This window comes from Gastrolobium bilobum, unplaced genomic scaffold (genome assembly GCF_033153095.1).
Source record: "Gastrolobium bilobum isolate Gb01-03AN ecotype WA unplaced genomic scaffold, APGP_CSIRO_Gbil_v1 utg179459, whole genome shotgun sequence".
In the NCBI taxonomy this organism is placed as follows: Eukaryota; Viridiplantae; Streptophyta; class Magnoliopsida; order Fabales; family Fabaceae; genus Gastrolobium; species Gastrolobium bilobum.
The window spans coordinates 6323-20133 of record NW_026896136.1 but is presented as its reverse complement, the minus strand read 5'-3'; the positions used below and the strand labels follow the sequence as shown (position 1 = coordinate 20133).

Here is a 13811-nt window from a genome sequence, read left to right as displayed (position 1 = left end):
GATTGAATTTTCTATTGAATTGTTGCCCGGGGCCTATTTACCGGGCTTCGAAGTCAGCCGAGTTGAAGCTCATATAGAGGGCTGAGTTAGCTGAGTTGAGAAACATATAGAGGAATTGTCAAAGGATTTTATTAGGCCGAGTGTGTCCCCGTGGGGAGCACCGGTGATCTTTGTGAAAAAGAAGGATGGAAGCATGCGACTGTGTACCGATTACCGGAAATTGAATAAAGTTACGGTTAAGAACAGGTACCCATTGCCGCGTATTGATGACTTGTTGGATCAGTTGAGGGGTGCCTGCGTGTTTTAAAAGATTGAGATCTCCGGTCCGGATACCATCAGATTCGGATTAGGCCGGAGGATGTGCCTAAAACGGCTTTTCGTTCTAGATATGGACACTACGAGTATCAGGTGATTCCTTTTGGGCTTACAAATGCCCCGGCAGTGTTCATGGACTACATGAATCGTATCTTTAAACCGTATTTGGATCAGTTTGTGATCGTGTTTATCGACGACATCTTGATATACTCTAAGAACAGAGAGGAGCATAGTGAGCATTTGAGGATTGTGTTACAGGTGTTAAAGGATAAAATGTTGTATGCAAAGCCGTCAAAGTGTGAATTCTGGTTATCTGAGATACAGTTTCTGGGTCATGTTATTTCTGAGACGGGTGTTGCTGTTGATCCAAATAAAATTGATGCTGTTATGTACTGGGAACGACTAAAAACTGTTACTGAAATCCGCAGCTTTTTGGGTCTTGCTGGATATTATCAGAGGTTTATTGAGGGGTTTTCTACAATGGTACTGCCATTGACCCGATTGACACGAAATGATACTCATTTTGTGTGGACTTGTAGGAAGTCTGTCAGTGTATCCCAGTTGATGTTGTGGGATAATGAATTAATTGAGCAATTCCGTGACTTGAAACTGACAGATGTCTTTATTGGTAGTGTGGATGAATTCTGGACTACACGGGTTACAGATGGGTTGCATGAGAGCTGTCGGGTGGAAAATAAATTATATGAGAAGATTAAAGAAACACAGATACGTAACGACAGTGTCAAATATTTGAAAGGGCAGAGTGGAATATCTGTGAATGAGCAGGGATTGCTATTGTATCAGGGCAGAATTGTAGTGCCCAAGGAGTTAGCAGGAGAGGTAATGGTTGAGGCCCATAAGGGTCAGTTTGCTGTACACCCGGGTGCCACAAAAATGTATCAAGATCTGAAAGTTAAGTTCTGGTGGCCTGGGATGAAGAAGGATGTGGCTGAATATGTGTCAAAGTGCTTGATTTGTCAGAAGGTTAAAATAGAACATCAGAAACCGGCAGGGTTACTTCAGCCGTTAGACATACCAGAGTGGAAATGGGAGAGCATCTCCATGGATTTTGTTGTTGGTTTGCCTCGGACTCAGGCTGGTCATGATTCGATTTGGGTTATAGTGGACAGACTTACGAAGTCTGCACATTTTCTTCCAGTGCGAGTGGACTTCTCTACGGAGAAATTAGCAAGACTATATGTGAAGGAGATTGTAAGGCTCCATGGAATACCGGTTAGCATTGTTAGTGACCGGGACCCGAAATTTACTTCTCGATTTTGGGGAGCCTTGCAGCAGGCTTTTGGCACTCAGCTTCGGCTGAGCACTGCGTATCACCCGCAGACTGATGGTCAGACTGAGAGGACCATACAGACACTTGAGGATATGTTGAGAGCTTGCACACTGGAGCAGGGCACTGCTTGGGACAGATATTTACCACTGGTGGAATTCTCTTATAATAATAGTTTTCACTCCAGTCTGGGCATGGCACCTTATGAGGCTTTGTATGGGCGTAGATGTCGTACTCCTACTTGTTGGACAGAGGTAGGTGATAAAGAGAGGTTTGGGCCGGACTTTGTGCAAGAAACCACGGCACAGATTGAAATGATCAGGGAAAAACTTAAACAGGCACAGAATCGGCAGAAAAGTTATTATGATAATAGACACAGACCGCTGGAATTTGAAGAAGGCAGTCATGTTTTTGTGCGGTTATCTCCAGTTACCGGTGTTGGACGTGCATTGGGAGTGAGGAAGCTGAGTCCTCGTTTTATTGGGCCATATCAAATAATGAAAAGAGTAGGACCAGTGGCCTATCAGCTTGCCTTGCCCCCACAGTTGTCAAATCTACACGATGTTTTTCATGTATCACAACTGCGGCGTTATATTCCGGATGAATCACATGTGGTGATACCGGACGATATTGAAATCAGAGAGAATTTGAAAGTTCCTATAGGCCCTGTTGAGGTCCTTGACCGCAGTGAAAAGAAGCTTAGAAGCAAAGTTATTCCAATGCTTAAAGTTCAATGGGAAGGACGTACACCTGAGGAGGCTACTTGGGAGCGGGAGGATGAGATTCTCCGGCTATATCCTGAGTTAGCGGACAGGTATGATTTAATTTTGCGGACAAAATTCTAAAAAGTTGGGGTGAGTATAACACCTCCCAATTTTAAGTGAGCAATCAAGCGATGAATTAGTGAAAATCCTAAAGAAAGGGCAAAACGGTAATTAGCCAACACGCAACCCTAGGAAGATAAAAATTGAGTAGAAGGTCTCATATGGTAAAAATAACCCCGAAAATGGGTTCAGAACGAAAAATTGAGTGGATAGGCAAGTTTCAGAAAAATCAGTGAATAGTGTTTTTCGCGGGTAAAAATACCGCGTTTGCACGATGTGCCAGTGGAATTTTGAGCTCTAGGTTTCGTTAAAAATGGTGAGTTAGGAAATATGATTTCTTATGATATTCGATGAAATTAAGGAATTTTAATAGCTTAAAACAGTGTCTAGGTTTCAAATATCAAGCATAATTAAAGGAGAATAGTTAATGTTAAAAATTAGGTCTAATGTTTTGAATTTACGGACGTTTAGGAAATATGATTTCTTAAAATTCACTTAAAACACCTCATCAAAGACTATTCATCACCTCCTTCAGCCAAAAACCGAGCCCCCCTGTTTTCTTTCAAATTTTCTTCCCACCTAAATCACTCAAATCCTAACCAAATTCAACAAAGTTTAACTTGAAATTTGTTGGAAATTGCCTTCTAAAGCCATTGGTGCTATCCTTGAGTCGTGAAAGTGGCTGGATTTTGAGATCCTAGGCCGCGGCTTAGGAATTTGGTGTTCATTTGCCTTGCATTTGGGGAGTCATTTGCCTTGCATTTGGGTAAGTTATTTCAACATTTCAATGGTTGATTGGTGAATTGTGTTTATGAACCCTAAAGAGGGATTTTATGATGTGTTGTGTTAGAGAGCTCAAATGGAAAATGTCTATTAGATTATAATGCCTTAAAATGATGTAGTAATGCTAGAAATGCAATGAAAATTTTAAGTGAAATGTGATGATTTTTAACTTAGAAAAAAATTGATGATCATGATTTTGGAATTTGTGAATTTTGGTGTTGAGACTCTTTTGATGATGGTGGCATGATGGTATGATGATATAATAGGTTGTATGATGGTTGGAATGATTAAAGTTGTATGGAAATTCCTTGGAATGCCATAGGTTAAAATTCGATTCTTTGAGGAAAGATTGAGGAATTGATGTTGAAAAATGATTTGGATAATGAATCGCGTAGTTATATGGTGCTTAGATGGGTTGTGTTGTGCTTGGAGAGTGTTTGAATCAATGGAAAAAATGAATTGTGTTAGAGACCTAAATGAGCCCAGAATTAAATATTTCGCAAAACGATGCGTAAATGTCGAAAAACGGAAAAACGACGATTGAACTAGCCTCTAAACAACCTAAGGGAGTGTTATAAAATGAGAAAGAAAATTTAGGAAAATAAATCTCAAATTTACACCTACATGGCCGAACCTCCAAGGGGAAAAGGGGTGATTTGGCGATTTTCGCGTTTTGATGTAATTCGACGCGAAAATGACGAACCGGCTCTTGAACTGGCCTATTGACAACCTAATGAGACGTAACAAAATGAGAAAGAAAATTTAGAAAAATAAATCTCACATTTACACTACAATGGCCGAACCATCAAGGGAGGATGGGGAGGATTTTTGTGTTTTGCGTTTTGATACTATTTGACGAGTACTGATGGATGTACGTTATTGTATCGGTTGCCGTACGTCGACCTGAATCCCGAATCTTGAATCAGTGAATTGCCCTTGGTCCGGGACCAAGTGGATTGAGGTAAGAAATTGGTTCATTGCATGTGTAATTATAAATTAACATGTATGGGTTGAACTGAGAGTGATTGGGAATGTCCTCTGTGTAGGCATTCCGCTGTGTACCGAGTTGAGGGATAAGCTGCTGCGGAGCTTGTGGAAACACGAATTAAGGTAACCTCTTGGTACTGGGGCTTGTTCCCCTTTTCTGTTCCACCTTGCCAGTTGATGGCAACGGTAGGAAGTGTGTATGAATAGTATAGAACACATGAGCATGCATGCATTATTGCTATGGGTACTGCGGTACCGAGTCTCTGGCCAGTAGACAATTTTATTAGCCTTCGGGCATTTTCGGACATCCGCTGGATAGGTCTCCAGGAGGGAGTTCCAGTTGACTGCGGTCATGGTGTGTGATCCGGGTAGGAGCACACTAGGAATGTCTTTGGCGTTTTGGTTGGTTTGGGCATCATGGTTGTGGTTTCTGTGAACACACCTTGGATGATACCCATAGGCTTATATATGCCGAGGGCGTACGTGGAATTGGGGTTACCATCCCGTATCGTCGTATTTTGTTTTCTTTATATTCCCCCTTCTCTAAATCCCTTGCTATATCCCGTTTTCAAGTGGTTGTTGTATTCTATTGATATGCATCGAAGTGAACCATTGGGTGGAGTTTTCTCCAGAACCTCTTGGTTACTGAGATATATTCGTATATCTCACCCCGTCTCGGGGCATTTATTTCAGGAGGTAGCAGTGGAGCAGGAGCCTCGGGCAAGAGGCCCGCAGAGTGAGCGATGGAGCGTTTCTTATTTTGCATTTTGTTGGCCGTGTGGCCTAGGCTAGACTTAGGGCATGAACATGTCATTTGTATTTATTAGTAGCTTCATTAGCATCTTGTTCATGCCATTTTGCCTAAGTCTAGTAGTGATGTATTTGGTTATGTTGTCTTTTAAATTAAGTTGAAATTTTAGAAGAATGTAATTTGAAGTTTTAGTTTCAAGTTGTAATTTGTAAAGCCATATTGTAATAGTATTGATGCATGTCTAATTATGATGGAAGGGCCTTAGGCCTATTTTAGGTTATGATAATATGTATGATGGAAATATGCATGAAAAAGGTGTTAGTGATTGCAACTACTTAAGAATGATTAATATGGACTCTATGTTTAATAACTATAAACTGGATTGGGTTGTAAGTGCCCCAAGGCGTTGTTGGTCCTTGTGTGTGCCACCCATTGGATTATTACTGTATTATCATGTGTTTATTAGGTACATTTGAGGTTTAAATGATCTTTTAAAAATTTGGGATTATTGGAAAAACAAAGGAAACTCTGGCAAATTTTCTGTAGAATTGGCAGATTTTAGGCGAACTTCGGGAGAGCATATCTCCCTCCATAGAGGTCCCCTAGGGACGTGCCATACGCCATTTTGAAGGTTGAGATGACCTCTACCTTGTGTCCAAATTTGAGGAAAATCTGGGTTGATCTGCGGCCTGAAAAAAATAGAGAAAAACGGACTGCCCATGTGCCCCTGCACCTGAGGCAGATTCTGGACCGGATTTGGGAAATTAATTTCCGCTTCGTTTCTCAGTCAAATTGAGCGTGTGATATATCAAAATGAAGTTTGAGATGCCTAGTTTGTAGGATAAAAATTTGAGGGCAAATGGTTGAGTGGATTGAGTGCAGTAATTCGAGCAATGTGAGTGGTTTGGAGCTGTTTTTGGGGTTGTTTGGGCTAATCGCTTATCCAACTTCAAACGGCGATAACCGGAGCAAATGAGCTCCGAATTGAGCGTATTTTAGCTTGTTAAAAAGGGAATTAAGTAACACAAAGATATAATCTGAGAAGTAGGGTTGGTTGCGATCGGTTTGGTCGCAGAAAAACTTAGAGTGTAACATGTTCGAATTGGTATAAAACGTAAAGTTGGAAATTGGCTAAGTGAGTTTATGGGAACTCCTTAGTAACTTATAATAAGTAACGTAAGTGATAAAAATAGTTTAAATAAGTCTTCCGCAAGAGTTTACGGTTACGGTCACAGCTTTTAATTATTACGCCTTTTTATGATTTAAATGCTCGCGTAATAGTCGGAAAAAATTTATTCTCGTTTTTATAAATGAACTGCTGTGATTGTAACTGCGCTTAATATCATAATTAATGTTAACAATACCGGTACGTAACGGGCTGTTACATCCCAAGAAACAAAACCGTGAGATCGACGGTGCTTGTGCGCGGGGCAAAGCGGACAATATCATGCTACAGGGTTTGGGGCTGTTACATTTATGGTATCAGACCTGGACCGGTGTGTACAGCGGGGACGCTGTATTCCCAGTGGGGGAGGATGTAATGTCCCACATCGGTTGGAGAGGGGAACGAAGCATGCCTTATAAGGGTATGGATACCTCTTCTAGTGTGAGGCCTTTTGTGGGGTGTCCCAAGAAACAAAACCGTGAGCTCGACGGTGCTTGTGCGCGGGGCAAAGCGGACAATATCATGCTACAGGGTTTGGGGCTGTTACATTCTATCTCTCACAAACAAAATTTAAATTTGCAATAATGATATTATAAGAGCGTTTAAACCCAGAAACCTCCAAGTTTTGAGTTTGTGATTTAATATAAAACAATAAATAAAGATTAGATTTGTGATTTAAATTAAAAAAAATCAAATTTTTTAATTTTTAATATAAAAAATAAATATTGATTTGGTTTGTGATTTAAATTAAAATAAAATTAAAAAATTATTATTAATAAGGAAAACAAAATAAAGATTTGATTTTTTATTTAAACTCAAAAACTAATTTGAAAAATCTGTATTAATAAAAGAAATAATTAAATAAATATTCTAAATCTCTAAGGAAGAATGATTTTGTTTTTGAAAACCATTCATAGGTTATAAGCTTCCAACAAATCAAACTATAAAGACTCCACCGTTGTTTTGTATTAGAGACGTTTTCAAACTTTAGAGTTCACGATTGGATTTCAGATTTAGTTTTCTTTTCTTATACCCATTAGTTCCTTTTTTATTTTCTTTTAAATGTATTTAGTTTTTTCTTTCTCTTAGGCAGACATAATTTAAATGGTTTTAAAGGAAAAGTCATAAATTAGAAGGATGTAACTTTCAATACGGTTCCATAAAAGTCATAAAAAAGTTATATATTTTTAAATTATTTTTTATTATATTTCTGTATCTTACGATTCAATATGATTCAGATATGAAAAATCGGCCAAACGATACACGATACGTATTGTGATTCAATAACCTTGAACATTTTTTTTTCAAACACTTGGTAGAAGTATATATTTTAATAGGACATTAAGTATCCTTATTTATAGATGGACTAATCCACTTTGGTGCCATCTTTATAGTACCATTCTTGCAAATTCGAGTTGTGTTTGTGAGAGATAAAATATATCATATAAGATGTCTTTGCGTAGATCTCGAAAAGTTATGTGGAATCAAAAAAAGAATTATCTGATTCGGATACCCGAGTCAAAAGTTATGGCCTTATGAAGTTTAACGATTAAACTGTTAACTTTTTGTGCCATGTGTCAACGCCAGACGAGTCACGCCTAAATTAGGCGTGAATGCCTTGGGACTTGGGAGTTATGCCAACTTAGACGTGAATGGTCACGTCTAATTTGGGCATGAATGAATGCAGTATATTCGTAATTAGGTTCAAAATAGCAACTTTTTGGTAATTATTTATTAAAAAAGTAATATTTTAATATATTTTTTGCCGGATTGGAGCTAATATTCCATAACTAGGCAAAAAAAAATTAAAATATTTCTTTTTTAATAAATAATTACCAATAAGTTGCTGTTTTGAACCTAATTACGAATATACTGCACTCACTCACGCCCAAATTGGGCATGACTATTCACGCCTAAGTTAGGTATGACTCACAAGACCTTTACGCCTAATTTAGGCGTGACTCTTCACGCCTAACTTTTTTTTTATATTACAAAAGTTAACAGTTTAACCGAAAAAAACTTCGTAAGACCATAACTTTTGACTCGGATATCAGAATGAGGTAGTTTTTTTTGTTTCCGCATAACTTTTCGAGATCTACGCAATGACACCTCATTTGACATATTTTATCTTTCACAAACACATTTCAAATTTGCAACAATGGTACTATACGAGCGTTTAAATCCATACACCTCTTAGTTCTTTCCGAATCAACACCAAACACAGTCTTCTGCCTACTAGAACCTCTTGTTGGGCTTCCTCCTTCAATGCTAAGCCCAAGCCCATTGAGGGGTTTCCTAAAAATCCTAAACCCTAGATCTGACCTCCTCTATATATTCATTAGTTGTGGGTGGATGCTAGGTTAGAGAGAGAGAAATTTGAGAGATTTGAGAGCAAAGCTTTAAGCTTTGTATTTGAGAGATCCCTAGAGAAAGTTTGAGTGAAACATCTCTAGGGTAGTTTGATTACCACCATTGTTGGAAAGGTTGTGTTAACCACCATATTGGTGTATTTTGATTCTTTGTATCCATTATTTTCATAGTGGACGTTTGATCTGGCCTAGGTCCCGTGGGTTTTTACTTCTTCATTGGAGAAGGTTTTCCCACGTTAAAATTGTTTGTGTTCTCCTTTTCTCTCTCTCCTCTTTGTGTTTTTCATTTTTTGTGATGTTGTTTGAAGTGGTTTGGATGTTGGAAATTGATTGATTAATCTTTTAATGTAAAGAGAACATCAAAGAGATTTGAAAAAAAGAAAGATAAATGACCTAACCCTAAGTGTGTGCTTCGACCATCACTAGTAAACTAAGGATTTCGTATGGTGTTAATGATGTTTAATGCTTGATTGATGATGTTGAGTTCAATAACAAATGTGAAGTACATGTGTTTTTCATGATGTCTAAGTGAAGTTAAGGTTGTGATGTGATCAATTGGTGATTGAAATAAAGAAAATATAATGAATTGTATAAGTCTTTGTTTATACATACCATTCGGCCATGACATGTTAAATGAGGGTTTGTGTGTTGTTTGATAAAATTCAACAATTATGTCTTAGAATTTTGGAAGTAGCTCCCCTAAAAAATCCTTAATGATTTAAACGTTTCATATGTTGTAGAATTCTTCATGTCAAGTTGATATACTAAAATAATAATAATAAAAAAAACCGCAACATGATGTATTTAATTTGGATTATCTTAAATAGTATGACTAACATTTTATGTTTATGTGCCTTTTGAGAGTAAATAGAGTACAAAAAACAAGATGGGAATCCAAATACTTAACTACATCACGAGAATTATATACATATAAATTTGTCTTAAGATTATAGAAAACATTCCTTAATCTGCAATATCTAATCTTTGTATCTGTGTTTCACAACATCATCTCAGGGCCATCATTCTTTTGGTGACATTTCTTTTGATGTTGAGTTTTACGCTTTGAACCAGAATCATATTGCTGCACAACAAGCAATGAAGCACGTGTACCAAAGCTTGTTGAAGCTACAATATCCCCTATAACCCCAAGTTCAGGATTGTCACACCATTCCAACAACTTGGAAAAAACTCTAGAGTTTCTACCACAACTTTGTCCAACAATGTACAAATCATAGTCATTTTTGTCTAACTCATTGAGTAGTAAAGGAATCTCTTCACCTGTTGCTGTATGCACTTCTTCCTCTGAATAAACAATTGACTCATTATTGTTCATTGCCTTGTGCCTGAAGGAGAATATATACTCATCATCCATTTGTTTCTGTACCCCATTATCCCTAACTGTACATAATAACTCATTTGCATCATTGTTCATTGTGTTCTCTTCTTCTTCTTCTTCCTTAGCTTCACCTAACAAAAGTACTCTTACCACATCCAATTGAATTCCTGAATGCCCTGCCATTCTCCATGCTATAGATAAGGCTTCGCGATCATCCGGTCCTCCAATGAAGATCACAACAATCCTCAAACTTGTTTGTAATAATGATCCAAGTCCACGGTCGACAAAGATCACAACAGAACATGGTGATTGTTGTAGAACACTTTTGTTTATGTCACTTTGTGCAGTGTGAGTTGTTTCTAGTACACCTTCTGAGTTTAGCTCCTTGTGAAAAGGAAGGATAATTAAGCTTGCAAATTTCTCTTCTGCTACGTTGTATATATCTTCATGGATAGTTTCATAAGTTGACACAACACTTGATGTCTCAAATCTAACAGCATTGTACCCTTCTACAAATTCGTCAAATGTATTGGTTATGCTCTCAAACTCTGCTTGTGATTCAGAGAGTTTTTGTTCTCCACCATGTGCATTTGAATTTGAATGTTCCATTTGGGCTACAAGAAGAGCAGTGCCATATCTAGTGAGTTCAACAAGGTGAAGTGCAAATACATGTAAAGGTGAAATTCTTGTGGCATTTACTGTTTCAAGGACATGTGTCATTGCGGTGGCTTGGCAAGCATTGTGGACACAAGCAACAACTCTAAGCACTACATCACTCCTTAACTTCTGTACAGTTCTTAGCTGTGATTGCTTAAATCGAAATTTTGGCTTGTATGTAGCATTGATCAAGGGAGATACCAGCACAGTCATTATTATAATACCAAGCATCATGATTGTGAAATCATATAAGTTCAAAATCTGTTAAAAAAAAATAAACACACATTTGAATTAGCTGTAACTAAGAGCTAATGAACTTGAAAAAGGAGTATGAAATAAAAAAATCACTCCCCGTTGAACCTCAACTTAATGAGGATGAGGTGAAGAAAATACTTATATGCAGTCTTATCCTTATTTGTATATGTTAGAGAAGTATAAAACCATTAATGTAACCATTGATTATTACTTACTTTTCTGTCCCAGGCAACGCTTAGCAGGATCAATGCCATGATGCCCTTAGTGTTGAGAAGCAATCCAATGCCTATACCATCTCGAGCAGACATACCAAAGAAGAAAGTTGTAATTAAGGAGCTTAGAACTTTAGGGATGGATAACAGCAGCATAATGAGCAACATCAAATGCCATTTTGGCTGGGTCACAATCATTAAATAGTTGATTTTTAAGCCAAAACCAGCAAAGTAGATAGGGCATAGAACCCCAGTAACAAAATCATCTGTCATTTCCATCACCAACTCAGCAAACCTCCCATGAGGTAAGATTAGTCCATAAATAAAAGCCCCAACAATGTGGTGTGTGCCAAGAAAATCTGTGATAAATGCACAAACAAAAGTTCCCATCAACACACCCATGAACTGTGGCCTGTCCCATGAATAAGAGTCTGTTTTGCGTTCAATGAAAGGAGGAAGGATAGGACGCACCACACAGAAGCAAAAAATAATGAAAACTAAGGAGCTAAGTGCTGAGAGCAATGGTTTTCCACCACTATGTGAATAAGGAATCAATAAAGTGAACAAAACCCAACCATATGCATGTTTATACTGGATCCGTGACTGACCGTCGATCTACCACTGGTTATTGCATGTTTCTCTGTGGTAACTTAGTGACATGGAGAAGTAAGAAACAAGATGTGGTTGCCAGTTGCCAGATCAAGTGCAGAAGCTGAATTTCGAGCTATGGCTCAAGGAATTTGTGAGTTACTGTGGCTAAAAATTGTACTTGATGATCTCAAAATAAAATGTGAGGGACCTATGAAGCTGCTATGTGATAATAAGTCCGCTATTTGTATAGCTCATAATCCGGTTCAACATGATCGGACTAAACATATTGAGGTCGAACGCCATTTCATCAAAGAGAAACTTGATAGCGGGTTGATTACCACTCCATATATTCCCACTGGGCGTCAATTGGTTGATCTATTAACAAAGGGACTTCCTCCAGACAGATTTCAAGAACTTACTAGCAAGCTGGGAATGATAAATATCTATTCCTCAGCATGAGGGGGAGTGTTGTAAATATTGGTTATTTTATTATTATTATTTGTTGTATTGGGCCAATCCCATTAGGTCAAGTATTAGGTCAAATATTAGGGTTTTCATTCTCTATAAATAGAAACCCCTTTGTACAGATTATTTACGCAATTCAATAATATTTCAAATACCCTTTTCTTTCAAGTATTTCTACACATGGTATCAACTATCAAGTCTTGAACTGTGTACTTACATATGTAGTGTAAAATTAGTATTTCAAACTTCCTCTCAACTTGGTTAGCTTGTTCAAGTACCATTTGAAAAGCATATTATTAATCTTAGGACATGAAAGCTATAGATAATATTTCCAGGCTTTATTCAAGTTTGATTGGAGCCTTGGAACAATGGTAAGGTTGCTCCTTGTGACCAAAAAAATCTCTTTGCAAAAATATAGGGTAACTGCGTACAATCAACCCTTGCAAGTCGTAGAGTCTTATGCACCAATTCTGCTATGTAATAATGTTTTATAAGTAACTTCTCTCATAAGTATAGAAATATGCTTTAAAAATTCAGTATCTATGAGAACCAAACTAAAATCAATCTCAGAGAGCTATCCTTGGATCACCAGTGTCCAATAAAAGATAAGGACAAATAAACATTAGGAAAATCCTTATAAAACTTTTCTTTTGGTGTTCTTTTCCTTTTTGAAATTCGTGTGGACTTGAAAGAGCATGAGAAGAGCAAACGAAATGATAAAACTTGATCACTTAAGTATAAAATTTCCAGTTTAATTTCCCTTTCATATGGTATTTTCTTTTTTCATGGGTTGAGAGACTCCATCAATGTATGGTATCTGCTTAATTATTCTTTCCTACAGATTTTTACTTACATGCATATATTGTGGTTCATGCTTATACAGAATTTTTCTTCTTTTACAACTTGTGAGTGTCATCCATTTTATAACTTGGTGGAATAAGTTCTGGACTCCAGATGAAGAAAGGAAGCAGAGGTACATATTATTATTGCTGCTATAATTCATAGATCAGCTTTGAGTCAATTTTTATACTTTGTTCTGAGGATGAAGAAAACCTAATTGACTTCTGAACCAATATCATGTAAAGGTTATTTTTGTAATCAATAAGTAGATTAGTAAAAACTTAGCTTTTAAAATTCAGAAGATCATGCACTAGATGGTTCAAGATTTTTATGTGACATGAAAGTAATCCACCAAGGTCAACATTATTTTTTCCATGTGGCAGCTGCATATCAATTGTTTTACTAATATATATTTCATAAAGAACTTAACTTAGTCAATTATCTGAAAATGGTATGACTATATACTGTACAGAAATTAGAAAAGCAAACTCAATAGGATAAAATTAATCTGGCAAAAGAAAAAGGGAGAACTTGTTTAGTTTAGCTTGGAATTGGACTATGTCATTGGTTCATACCCACTGAATATATGTATAGGGGAAATGAAATTATACCTTGGTGGCTGAGATGAGATGATCCATAATGGAGTGGTAGAAATAGAAGTAGTTAGAGGCACTGTCACTATTTGAAAGTATTAAAGTACGAAAATGCTGATTGAAAATATATTTTAAGTAGGATAAGGTTCAAATACCTTCCATGTAGTTTACTCTACAATCACTTACCCCTCCAATCTTTTTATTATCACTTACCTTCCTTCTGGTTTTATTTTTTCCCTTAGAAAATTGCATAATTCAGATGCTGTGTTGTTATCCTACTTAACTTGGCAAAAAATAAATAAAAATCATAAAATCTAGGCCAAATTACTTAACAACCTATGCTCCTAAATTAAGAATGAGTAATTTAAAGTTTATGAATC

General features: G+C 37.1%; 1 protein-coding gene across 1 annotated transcript; it reads right to left on the bottom strand.

Annotated features, from left to right (window-relative positions):
* Positions 1–9479: 9479 nt before the first annotated feature.
* On the bottom strand, positions 9480–11551 carry LOC133297969 (cation/H(+) antiporter 15-like; the record flags this gene model as incomplete). The annotated part of the gene is made up of 2 exons (XM_061497207.1): positions 9480–10736; positions 10946–11551. Coding segments are annotated over 2 exons (1863 nt in total), but the record flags the coding sequence as incomplete, so codon positions are not given.
* Positions 11552–13811: the final 2260 nt, after the last annotated feature.